This window comes from Anopheles maculipalpis, chromosome 3RL, assembly GCF_943734695.1.
Source record: "Anopheles maculipalpis chromosome 3RL, idAnoMacuDA_375_x, whole genome shotgun sequence".
NCBI lineage: Eukaryota > Metazoa > Arthropoda > Insecta > Diptera > Culicidae > Anopheles > Anopheles maculipalpis.
The window spans coordinates 40,994,168-41,008,045 of record NC_064872.1 but is presented as its reverse complement, the minus strand read 5'-3'; the positions used below and the strand labels follow the sequence as shown (position 1 = coordinate 41,008,045).

The 13,878-nt window shown below is 43.6% G+C and overlaps 1 protein-coding gene across 3 annotated transcripts in view; it reads right to left on the bottom strand.

Annotated features, from left to right (window-relative positions):
* The window catches only part of LOC126563793 (unconventional myosin-Ia), a 38,967-nt gene that overhangs the window by 12,623 nt on the left and 12,466 nt on the right, over window positions 1–13,878 (bottom strand). For all 3 annotated transcript variants that reach the window (XM_050220535.1, XM_050220536.1, XM_050220537.1), the window contains 2 exons: window positions 566–1,008; window positions 207–381 (listed from right to left, as the gene is read on the bottom strand). In XM_050220535.1, coding sequence (XP_050076492.1) covers window positions 207–381; window positions 566–1,008 — 618 coding nt within the window. The remainder of the gene's footprint in view (window positions 1–206; window positions 382–565; window positions 1,009–13,878) is intronic.

The following is a 13,878-nucleotide window of genomic DNA, read 5'->3' as shown; positions in this document are numbered from 1 at the left end:
TGGTGGGCAATCGGGTTGTTTTTACATTGGATTGGTGTAAGCTCTGTGTAATCTTCGTAAATACTGAATGAGAATTTTGTTGTTTTGTTTTACGGAATTGTAAGTTGGAAGACCAACACTTAGGTCTTCTCCTGTAATCTATTTTCCAAAGTTGCTGACCGCAACGAAATGCACCTAAGAATACATGAAACCCCCGCTCTACTTACCGCCGTGAAGCATTGTGCCGCTGCTGACATTGTGATGTGGTAAAGGGTATGGAATTGAGGTATTTCGTGGTGAAACAATTGGCAAGACGTTGACATTCGATTGCGAGGCGTTCAGATTGTTGCTCGCCTGGTTTGCTGGTATGCACTGGGCTGCACTCGTCATTAGCATGTGATTCTATCGAAAGACACGAAAGAGAAGTGGAGCACCATATGGATGCATCAGTTTAAAGTCACGAACCAGACCCTACATGCTACAGGCATTCAATAACCCTTAGAACACCAAAACAGCGATAAATCAATCGTGGGGCATTTGGCAGCTGCAGCTCGATTTCTGGGGTCATGCCATGTTCCTGATTTACCTTAGCATTATTGGTAGCGCTGTTGTTGGCGTTGCTGTTATTATTGATATTGTTGTTGTTGCTGCTGTTGTTGTTGGTGTTGTTGGTAGTGGTGGTGGTGTTATTGGAGCACCCGTTGGCAAGATGTGGAAGCACACTGATCCCATTCGCACCGACCGTGCTTGTTAGGAGACCGTTGTTGCTGGACGCGTTGTTTGCGTGTGTCGCCAGGCCGGCCGTACCATGCGTTCCAACATTATGGCCCGAGCCGGTGTTGTTAGTATTTGGTGCCGATGCTGGTGATACTACTGCACCACCGCCGACAGGTACACCACCGCCTCCATTGGGTCCGGTTCCGGTGGGCTGGCCACCGGTGTGCAGTCGGTTCCTCAGCGTCACCAACTCTGAGCTGAGGCTCTTCAGTCTTTGCTGCAGGTGGACGGCTTCGTTCGATGAAGATGCATCTGAAATGAAACAAACACACTCGTATGAAATTGCTACGCATTTAATATCGTATCCTTGTTCCTTTCAAATCGTTTAGTTTCGCTTTACAAAAAGAACGCCAAAAAGATCGTGCGTTTGACTTCCATTCATTGCTGGTTTTACCGCTTCTCAGCTGATGTCGGGTGAGTTCAATGTAGCTTTTTGCAAAAACTCAAACCCAAAAACCCAAAACAGTAAGGAAACCAGGAACAATCAAGTGTCCGTGCTCCCCTTCAGATGAAGAAGAAATAAGTAGCACTCAAGGCACGCAATGGAATATCTATAGTCGGCGCACTGGATTCGGTGTATTTGCGTGTGCTTCAATTTTCCTTGGCACGCTGTATTGAACCATTCCTTTGCCCGTCAATCGCTCACGCACATACTCAAGCATAATGACACCCCGGGACAGACAGAAGACCCCTTCACCGGTTGACGCGCACGCGAAGTATTGGAACATGCTACCCGACATGATTGCCGTTCCTTTGCTACGCGAATTCATTCACTTCCATGCGCGTACATACGCGTAGATAATTGCGCCAGGTTCTGCAAGTTCCCGGATTTCCATCGCTTATTTTCCTGCTTCATTCGTCTACCATACCATACGCAGTGAATGGAGTGAATGAACAAACGAGAATGAGGAATAGCGAGCTTCTTAAGATACGGCGTCAGCTGCGTTCGGGCGAAGAGCAATCGATAGGATTGATCTTAATCTTATTATATAATTAAAATTCTCCAATCACACCACTTGGGCTCACGTCGAGACCTGAGTTTGAAAGTAATACGTGGCTCACCTCGCTTGGCTTGCCGGAATGTTCCTGGCGAACTGTTCCTGGTGAGCTGCATTGTCAGAATGGGTTCCTGCTCGAACAGAGCCTGGACCGAGCAAAGGAACGACGCACTACTTTACCCCAATTTAGACATCCATCCATCCAGCGAGACAATCTGTTGGTGTGCTGCACTTCTCACACCAGCTTGGTGATGTGGTGTGACATATTTTTAACCCTTGCAAGCTTTGCGCTACCTACGACGCAATGCTGTCGTTAAACTTCTGGAGGCAACCAATTTGCGGAAATCGCCGAATCGTGATCGGCCGGTTGAACTGCAAAGCCCTCCCCCCCCCCCCCCCCCCCCCGGGAATCCCATCCACCCAGGGCTAGCAGAGTTTCCCGTTATGATAATCACAGCCACAACAGAACATCGACCGAACTCTCCTTCGGGGCGGAGACGAGCTTCCCGAAAACCGTAACGCAACGCGGAACAACCCCAAAGGCCATCATTTCGTAAATAAGCATTACGAAATAATTGACTTCGGATTGCTGCTTACGGGAGCGATCCGGCACTGTGGCACGGTTTGATTGCACCGTTTGCCCGGTAGGGTTTGGTAGCTTCTTTTATTTTTTAGCAACGAAACACACGCCTGGATATTCGCACCGCTTTCGGGCGAAAGTTGCGTCAAATCTGCGATGCTTTGGAGTGCGTACGTGGCCCCATTTCACACCCCGGGTTCGGTTTGCGCTAAAGATAAACAACCACCTCCCGTGGTACCGGTGCTGGAGTGCCGCGCCATCGTCTCGGGATCTCCGGGCGATGCAGAACGTCTCGGGAAGCTCGTTCGAATGCAGTTAGTATTTCGCACTGCAATTGCAGCGTGGCGAATTTTATGCATTTCGGTTTATTACGACGTCCAGCCACATCGTTGCACCATCGTTCACGGGTTCGTGATAGTTTTTCATTAACGGTTTTTATTATAAACATAAAGCCGTAATGATATGTTTTATGCTGCCTCATTTAGCGGACATCTTGCGAACAAACGAAGTGCCGACAATCAAGCGAGCCAGCACAAGGTGCACACCAAATACAGCCCCGTGGCAGAACACAAAGGTGAAGACTATATGTACGAAGGTAATGTATAAGATTTTGCTCACAAAATGAGCTGTTAACGCCGTGATCGCGGATGAGCAGACCCATTCTGAAAGGCGTTCTGACTTGTAACGCTGTAGGTGGGCAGAAAGAATGTCCATGATCACCGTTTTGCTTGCAGAAAAGCGATCGTATTTCAAAGTTTTTTCTTTCAGACGAACATCATTCACGTACAAGCAGATATTCCAACAATAAAAATATTATTATAACATCAAATACATCAAATACTAAAGTAAAATCACTTACAAAAACAAAACACTGCCTCAAGCTCAAGAAAGAAAATATTTAAACAAACAAGAGAGAAAGGAAAACTGTTTGCAATGATGGCGAATAATTAAATTTACATCTCCATCAAGCACGTTCCACCCGGCTAATGATAACCGGAATATCCAACTCGACGAGCTCGCTTCCAGCAGTTCCGAGATTGTCTTCCAACTACCATCGCAACGACATGATGCGTGAATGAATCATCATGAATTTCAATACCTTTAACTAAGGAATTAAAACGCGTTGCCAGCGGGCAGATGCGTGTCTATGGGGCTTTTGTCACAGCCACTTTCTAGCCATCCATCCATCCATCTAGCAAAACGGCGAACCATAGATGCGATAGTGAGTGCAGACATATTGTACGTAGGTCACACAAGGGCTCGCTAAAGAAGTGGGACATTCGTCCGGTAGAAAACTCACGCGCTCAACGGCACCAAAAGAGCCCAAAGAGTAGCTACATGCCAAGTTCAACGACCAGCCCATTCCCGATATGGAAGATGCCTGGCTCCTTTGGTTTGTTCCGGCTGGTGAGCAACGCATCATCGCACACAGCTGTTAGTGCTTCGAGCGAATCTTCGCGCCATACTCGAAATAACTTGAACGGCGGAACAACCGGCCAGGCAGCGGATACTTCAGGCGTAAGATTGTACTGTGAGCGTAAATAACGTAACGCGAATTCCCGAACTGAAGATTTTACGTAGGGCAGCCATTTTGAAATTTGTTCTCTCTACTTTGTCTGCAATGGGAAGCGTAAAGTAGAAGCGAGAGTAGAATCATATAGGAGATTTTGGAGGCAATAATCGAATGAAACAGATTTAATGCAATTTTTTCCCATATATTGGAAACATTATTGAAGGATAAAAAAAACAATTTTTTTTAAAATTTAAATTTGATTGCTCCTTTAATGTTGCTCAACCTACATGAAGTTTATGAAATGATTTTGAGTATTTTTATGTATATTTAAAGGCATTTCACTAAAGTGTCTCATGATGATTCTCTTGAAAACGGAACCGGCAAAGCTCGGACTTCCCGTATAACACAAAACCGCATCATCAACGCCTGGCTCCTACCCAAAGAACTCTACGGCATAGAGATTGGTTCAAGCGAACGAGCAACCTTTGAGAAGAGAGTAGCACCTATTTACCACACAGCCATACGTTATGCCACTGGTACATTTGTCACCAGTCCGATCAACTCCCTCCTCTGCGAAAGCGGCCTCCTCCCTATGGAACACCAACCGACTAGTGGAAGCTGCAGCTCGGATCGTTGAGAAAGGACTCGACGTAACTGCACTCATCACCAGAGCAAAAGCAGAACTACAGACACTCACCAACCAACAACTACCACCGATCATCCAAGCCACCCGCCAGGGAATTCGTCCCTGATATCTCCGTACACCTGCCTGGGAACTTAAAACTGGGAACTTAAAAGCTCTCTCCGGGGAACCGGAAAAAACAGCCTCATCGCCAATAGTACCTTTACTCACTTAATTCAGACTAAATACAAATATTTTCATCATATCTTTACAGACGGCTCCGTTTATCTGGACTCAGCCGGCTGTGGGATTCACTCCACCACAGACAACTGCGCCATCAAACTTCCTAATCACACCTCAATCTTTTCCGCCGAAGCAATAGCGATTCAACTAGCCACCGACGAAGGACTACAGACTGACCGACCGAACGTCATATTCAGCGACAGTGCCAGTGTTCTGGCTGCCCTGGAACACGGCAACTCCAAAGACCCCAACATCCAGCTTCTAGACTCCATGCATGCATCCCCGACAATCGTTTTCTGTTGGATTCCGGGTCATTCCGGAATCAACGGAAGCGAGAAAGCCGACCAACTTGACAACGATGGTCGGCTCCATCCTGACAAACCATACAACAGCCTTTCACGCCGTGATGCCATCCGCTTCACCAACACCATCATCTCCCAACACTGGAACTTCACCTGGGACAACGTAGACCTCAGCAACAAACTCCGTCCTATCAAGCACAACACCTCTTCATGGGAAGATGTCAATTGCAGCCACATCCAACGAGTCCTTTCCCGCCTTCGTATAGGTCATACCCGCCTTACGCACTCCTACCTCCTAGAAAAACCTAGTCCACTCTGCAGTTTCTGTGGTGTTGACCTCACCGTCCAGCACATCCTCAACGATTGCCATGGATACACGACACACCGAGCCACCTGCCAACTAGAAACTGATTTAACGACAATTCTATCACCCGACAAACTCCAGCAGAACCGCCTTATTACATTTTTACGCATCAGTTATTTATACAAAGAAATTTAAGCAATAGTTTAAACTTATCCGATACTGTATGCCATAATAGTTTCTATACTTTTATAGGCAATAGTTTTCCATAATATTTAAGCCACATATGCCATAGTTTTGTATTAGATTAAACCATCCTTTTTTATGCAGTAGAGAGGCGAATGTAGTCTCTAAGACTCAAAGCCTCTATAAATAAACGAAAAAAAAAATTCTTTTGAAAACTCGCAACAAGTTCTGAACATATTTGCTCATTTTGAAGATAATCACTCCAAACTGAATAAAAATTTATTACACGTTTATATTTATACGTTTATTAAAATAAACGAACGATCTAAGCGAATCTCTAAATTGCCATAGATTTTGAGGAATCATTATCATCACCTTAACTTCCATATCGTTTTACCAGAAAATCTTAATAATGAGTGGCAAATAAACGTTTAAAGTAAAAGCTAAAATAGACAAAAATAAATTCAAATCCGAGTGAATCCGTTAATGCCACCGGTACCAAAGCAATTCGGATGTTTCTGGTGTGTCCAATAGCCGAAACGGTAATTATATTTAGTTGCTTTTGGCACTCCATTAGCTTCACTCGGTTATTTATTGTAGTTTTTCTCCTCCTTGTAACTAAAGATTCTCTTCATGAAGACCTAAACATTGCCATCGTGAAAAAACGATAATTTGTTCGTTTGGATTTCCAACTCGCATACAAACAAAAATTTAGTTATTACGTTTACAAATAATGCACCATTTCACTTTTAGACAATTTATCCAGTAGTAGGTCAGTGTATAACACAAACCCGTTGGCATTTTTTGAATTAGAAAGTATTAAAAACACCCATTACAATAACACCCAGTATATTAACAACATGGGCTGAACGGAGAATTTATTTGGAAACATCTTGAATATCTTAAATTTCAGGAAGCCAACATTGAACTCTACCAAAACAGAAGCTTGCCCTAATGCCAACCAGGAAAAGAAATGTGTACCTTCATCATATGTTCAGAAGTTCCTATTCCTGAGCTAAACCAACGACTCTCTGCCATCAGAAAGAAATTCTTTCATTAATGGTAATCATTAGAGCGCTAATAGTTCATCACTAAACGTTGGGCCGGTGGCCTCACTCCATCTCACAGCCAGCTGGAACGTGCGTCGACAATTTTAGCCTTCGAGTGGTCAAACAGAGCGGACATGGTGAACGCAACCTTCCATCGAGATGTGAAGAAAGTAGGCAAGCAAGGTGACGCCAGTGACCAGGGCTAAAGGGCTCAGGGTAATAATTTCTATCCTCTGTCCAAATCCAGTTTCGACGGTGGAGTTTTTTTTTTGTATGCTACGGGGGCCACTCTTTGGCATCTCATTCCGTTAAGTTGGAGTGAGAGATCCCCACTTAATGAATATGAATGTGAAGGAACAGAAACACATTGAGCAGTGTTTGGTTTTGCGATCGGACAGCCGAAGTATCTAGAAAATCTTCCATGATCGTCAAGAAAGCTTTTCTCCCGTTTCGGGCCTTTGTGAGTGAGATATAATCGCCGGTCGTAGCGGAGCGGAAGAGTCAAGGGAAAAGTTGAGCTTCAGTGTTGATCGTCGTCGTACACGCAGTTTCAAACCTATCGACAGCCTGCATGGTGTCTGTAGTCTTCCGCAGCCATGGATCGTATCCCTCGAAGCCAGTTTTTTTTTTTGTATAAGATCTGGCCGCCATCGTGTTGTGTTTGTGGTCAAACCGTCCGTCTTGAGCTCAGGTATGCGTCCCTCTAGGACCTCCAACCTATTCCATCTGCTCGATCCACCGTAAAAGATTAAGTAAACCGCTAGTCCCGCAAGCATCGTTCTCCCGAAAAAGGAACAGGCGAATGGATGCTCTTTGGACGAACGATTCCGGAGAATTCGACGCAGACGATCAGACCCCTTGTGGATAAGGTTAATTGGGATAAAATAAGGCCCTGCCGATTTCACCCTACAGCACTAGATAGACGACGATGATGATGGCAGACGCACACGACAAGTGGATCGTACGTCAAAAGTCACGGTAGAAGCATGGATCGAACAAACCAACCAAGCCGGAGGGACAACGCCTTCCCCGTACACGTGTTATCTTTTCTCGCACGCAACTTATGTACGCTTTCTTTCCTTCCCAGCAACCGCGTTGTTCAATCATCGGGTTAATCCTCTCTGTTTGGTGCGTAGAAATTCGTCACAAAGCTTTGCTGCTTCATGTCCGCAGGCTATAACTGACCTGCTTGTTCGACGATAACGGACCGTTAAATTGGACGTCAACGTGCTAAAGGGGAGAAAAAAAATGTGTCAACACCGGCTAAAAGTTTCAACCATCTGTGATCGTTCCCCGTTGCAAAACAACTGGAGTATAAATGTCAATCTGACCGATCGGTAAAACATAGAAATGATTCAAGTGCTGACAGCGCCAGTCATGCTACTTACGTTATTCGTCTAGGGTCTACACTGTCCGAAATCCAATCGAATTCGTTCCGATATTCAATTAACAAATGGACGGTTCGGTACACTTGAAAATTCGTTCCAACATTTCACGTCCGCTGCTTTCCGGTCCAGTTTGGATTCAATCCCATAGCGTTATCTACGCATCGGATATTGAAATTATTATACACACCCATCGTGCACGACTAATACGATGGCGAAACGAAATCCTCCAAAAACTCCACGTACAGCGCATCACAAGCAATGTGTGACACGCACAGCTTTTTGGCGAATCGAAACCGCGCAATCATCGATCGATCCCGGCGGTGCGTGGTGCAACCAGCGAGACAACAGGAGAGCAAATTAACAATTTCAGCACCTGCCGAAATTGGAGACCTCCGTCACTATCCAACCTTTTTCCTGTAACCACAGATTCTTCAGCCGGGAAACGAGCGCAGTAACGATCAATTGAACGACGGTACGATCGCGAACGAGAGCAGAGCAATAAAATGTTCCTAAAAGAAGAGCAATGGATCACAGTGCTTGTCCCAGTGTCATTAATTAATCACCCATCTACGGAACAGCGCGATTCGGGCGCAATAAATTGGCGCGTGAAATAACGTGTCTGTGGGATCCGGTTGGCACGGGTGGCATGGCATGAAGGGGGAGCGATTAGGGGCTTTGGGCGGGTTCGAGACGGAAACAGCAGCCAACGTTAAGCGATATTATTTTTGGTAAGACAAGCGTCTGCGGAGCTTCTATTTTATGTTGTTGATGGGAGGATTCTGTTGCTGGTTTTTGATCATCAATTTACGATTAAAGATTTACTTTCTGTCAATTTCCATTAACTGCTCATACTTGCTGAATGTTTCAAAGTTTACATAAACCTAATATGGTGGTTGGAATTCATTGGTAAAAAGTTCTTCTCGATATTATATGCATTCAATTGTATATATTTAACTATTCCACTGACAAAAACGTTGGTTATTGAAATCTAACGATTCCAACGTCTTGCAATACAATGTTTGATTGAACCAGACCGTATATGGTCATGTTCTTGACTGACACTTCGCTTCTTGACGGGAAACCGCATAACATTTCAAAAACGCACAGAGTTTGCCAGCGAAAGGCTGCGATCAGGTTGAAAGGCTCGACTAAGGTTCACTTCGGTTTTGTATTTTTTCTCGTTCAGTTAACGTTTTTTCCTTCTACGTCGGAATCTACCGTACACGTTGATGCCCATAAGACACCCTCTGAGTAGTGAGCCAAGGTACACGCGGGTTCGGGAAAATGAATGAAATATGTGATACAATTAATTCAACGAATCGATAAAAAATTTATGCAAATAACAGCATATCTGCATAGTCAGGTGGCAGCGCGCTTTGAGTTGACTTTGGATGGACGCACAACCGCCAGTGTGTGTGTGTGTGTGCCGCTCGAAAAAGTCCTTCGCAAAGAAAGCTTTCTTCAGCTGTCACCAATCTTTCGAACAAGCTGAGACAAAGACGAAGACCACCGCAGAAAGGTAAAGTTTTCCTGTTATCTTTCGCGTCGTCTTCCCGAACGAATAGCGACAGAGGTGGAGATCGAAACAAAATAAACGACCCGATCAAAACATTTGACTGGTTCTTGTCGTGTTGCCGAAACCGGCGCGCTATTTCCCAGCAATGTTCGGCAAGTGTAAGGTGAAAGAACTGGTTTTCGGATCGTTAAGATCGGTAGAAGTTAAGTCGCAACGTCAAGGTATCAAACGAGGACCTGATTTTATCGTGACAATAAGAGACGGAATCTGAAAACTCGAAAATGCGTTATACGAAACCGTATTAGTGCCATCAGCAAATGGAAGCTGCAGCAGAGTGTCTCTTGGTCGGAGAGCCCTCTATCAACTTCTATAAAACAAATCAAACACTTGAAGTGATTGTAAAACGGCAAGAAAATTATTTTGATTTCTTAAAGGCTAAACAGATTTATTGGCAGGGATTAAATGCTTTCTTCATTTCACTCTGCGACAAAAAAAATGTGTGAAAGATGAACAATCTGTCCTTTGTTTTATACGCTGCAAAATCTCATTCAGTGATTTGACTTTTTCGTCCCTTTTTGATCATATTCGATTCAATCTTTATCTCATCTCATCATCATCTTCTGCCTCGTTGATCATTTGATGACGGAGCAAAATTCGAAACTTCGATCACTCGATTCGGTGATTCCGTTAAGAATATAATCCTTCTTATAAACGCTACCGATAAATCTCTGTTGTTTCGTGAGGTTGCCACCCCACATAAGACGATCGAAAGATTTCGATGAGCATTTCTAAGAAGTATGCAAAGTTTATTGAAAACGCATTGTTGTGTTGGATTTTCCTACCAACTGCTTCATTGTTTCTAAAACATCATCAGCTATTCAACAAAGCTGAAGTTCGTCGTCCGAAGGTCCGAAGGAAATCTGTTGCAAGGTTTATTCTTTCTATATTTCGTACCGAATTTTGACACGCATCAACTGTCACTCATCTATCTTCAGCAAATGATCACGTTTTCGAGCAGTCTCGTATTATCGTCTATTAGTTCACTTGTAGTGTTTGTCATCCCTTACACACATACGCAAAGATTGGCTCGTGTGAGGTACATCTGCTCTGACTGAGACTAACACAGCTTATCGAGTCATCCGCACCAGCAATTGCTGCTGTCGCTGACAGGTGATGGAAGATTTCCTGGATACCACTACATAACCTATCTTTAATTTTCTTCTTTAAAGTTCCTCTTCAAGCAATCATGCTTTTCAGGCTTATTTGTTTTTTCGTCTTTCTCAGTCATCACGTGCTCATTATCATGCTCCGCTAATAAAATTTTTAAAGCTCGTTATTTCTTGGCACATGAATTCAAATTCACACGTGCTTTTATTCCGGAAAAGAATAAATTTTATATCATTTAAATTTCATGACAATGACAACAAGTTTTGATCGGTTAGTGACGATTAGCAAGTATAAATTATGCTGGCACGCTATGTAACCTAATTCATAACTTATTTTACAGGTCCAATAACCTAGCTACAAAGTGCAACGTTTGATTTAATTGCATCAACGCTAGCCGCTGACATTGATCGATGGTGCACCGGATGATGCACCGATGATGCACGCATCAATCAGGTAGAGTCAGACAGTGAGACCAACATGAGATCAATTGCTTCCCAGTGCGGGATCCCTCATTGTTATAAACCATCTTTGAGGCGTTTTTTTTTTCTTAAGCAAAATTTTTAAACACAATCTTTTATAAAATTTTGAATATTTATTCCATTTCTGTGCAAAGCAAATAAAAAAAAAAGGAAGTCAACTAAAAGCTGTAATTAAAATTCCTTTACCCAACTCAAACACATCTCCGAATCAAACGAACCCGTTCGTGATGGTGATGACGTGGATAAAACTCTGGTTTCTTTGCAGTAGTTTGTCTCACAGAAAATGGAGCTTTTTCGTAGGAGAACGACGAACATCAATGGCTTAACGTCTTTGAGGGAGAGTTTTACGATGATTACATGTTTGGTTCCTGCGCCACGGAATAGAAAACTCGTTCGCCGTTAAATGTCGGACGTGCTTGATAGGAGCGAAAGGAAAGTCTTGATTCCGGGCCCTTTGACTGTTTCCTCGTAATCGGGTGAACTGAAGCTTTTTAGTGTAAGCTTTGCACGTATTTTCATACCAGGTGTACTCATCTGCTAAATACGCAACGTAGCAGTAAGCAGAATGCTTCCCATGTTGCCCTAATATTGACCTCGCATTCGCACTTTTTGATTGGTTTTGGCTGTACGTTTCGTTTCAGTTGTTTTGCACACAGCTATCAGCTAGTCAGCTAAGTCCAAACGAAACAGGGAGCACAGTATTTCTCCCCAATTTAAACCATTTCAATTCGACCCCGTTCGTTCGGTCTTTTGCGCCCTCCAGCAATGAATCGGACCATTTGAAGATCGCAACGACCGACCACCATCGTTCGTTGATCGGTTAACCGGTCCCTTGCTTGGCAGCTTGTGTGTGTGCAGCTTTTCCATAAGGAAATTTGCAATAAAAATAAATTTTTTGCCTCTTTGCCCGGTAACGGGTATGTTTACGAGCTCAGTCAACGAGCGAATGTGGTGCAGCCCAAAGACATTTTCTGCAATCTGGTTGCAATTTAATGTATTTTATGCATTTGGTCAACCGGACTGCGTTGCAGTATCATTTTACTTTGAACCTTGGTTTCGTTGCCACATAAAGAAAACCTAAAACGTTTTATGCAAACATACAATAGTATTCTCAAAATAAAAAATTACAAATGTTTAGACATTTAATATTTTTTAGAAACACACCGCTGCCGATAGAGGTTTAGTTTTCAACCGAAACTATCAAACGCTTTTAAAAAGTTTCTCAACACGAAATCCAAGAAGAAGAACTGCAGTAAAACTGTCGCTGTTTCCATCTCAAAGCAGCCACTACTGAATAAGATTGCTCATGAAATGGGAAATCGTGACAACCTTTTTTTTTCGCTTTGATTCGCAAACAAAACGCTGTCTCCTTTCAAAAGTTACTCCATAACATCCACTGGTGTGCAGCCTTGCATTGACTAGTGGTGGTAAAGTTGAAAAAAAAACCCTTTCTAAATAGGGCTCATAGCTACCAAGCACCTCGTACCCCCACAACGTAGTTCCACAACAACAATTGGGAGTTAGCTGTGCAGTAAGAGGATTTTTTTTTATTTGGCCAGCCTAAGTGGTAAACCTTTCTGGCTCTGGAAACGGTGTTCGGATAAAAGGGCGGAAGGGGTCAAACGACGATGCTGGCTTACGTTTTTCACGTTTAGGGCTTTACAATCGCTCATGGTGTCAGTGGGAGTCACCAGAACGTGGTGGGTCCCGTTTGCACAAGATGAACACCCCGTTTTGCTGGAAGCCATACTCATTACGTTTGGTCCCAGTTCAGAGCGAATTGGGTTAGCACAGCTAGGTTAAAGCGTTCCGTCAAACCACAGCTACGCGATACTTTATCGTGTGGATAAGAATTTGTTTTAAAAATATGCTAAATGTACTCAAATGAAGCAAACTGTGGGGAGGGTTTTATCATTTTTCAAACAATAAATTCGAACTTAAATTATAATAAGCAATTACCTAAGAATGAAAGTGATCTTCCGGCAGTGCGGTGCATTGCTTTGAAAGCTCAGGGACAATAGGTTTTACTTAAATAAAATGGGTAAGAAAAAACATTTCAAAACCCCTTATTCCCTTGCTGTGAAAGATTTATGAAATGAACTCCTTTTTCAATCCATTCCAGAACGTACAAAACAATAAGCTCCCCAAAACGCACCGCAGGAAACCGATCGAGTGGCAGGATTTAATTATAAAAATGAAATTTGATACGCCCTAACGTTCCTGGCGGGATCGGACAACATTCGAAAGACGAAAAAAGGCCTACCACCGTACCCGCAAACTAACATAAATTATGTATGAATATAATTTCTGCCGTTGTGTGAATTTTTGGGTGTTTTTTTTTTATTCACCTTCAATATCTGCACCGCCAGTCCACCCAGGTTCGGTTTGCATTCCAGGTAGGGCGGGGGAATCAACCCCCATCTTCGCCCCTGGTCGAAAAGTTGTTTTGTGCTTTTCTTCTTCCCACCGGTACCCACAAGAACAAAACATTCCTCGGAATGCAAAAGATGAGATAGCAGACACGGTACGTTTTGCAATAAAACCAAAAATCGCTACTCGTTCCTCAGCTCGTTTTACGCGAAGGTAAACAAAACAAACCCATCCAGACGGGCGAAAAAGTGACTGTGCTGTTCGGTGCAGCAATGGTCGGAATGGTGACCGAACGGGCATGAATACTAACATCACAAACTGCTGCTTCAAAACCGTGGTTACTGGGCATGCCGCACAATAGACGCTGTACCGGGGGACTGCCGAGACAAGAGTGAAGTGAAACAAATG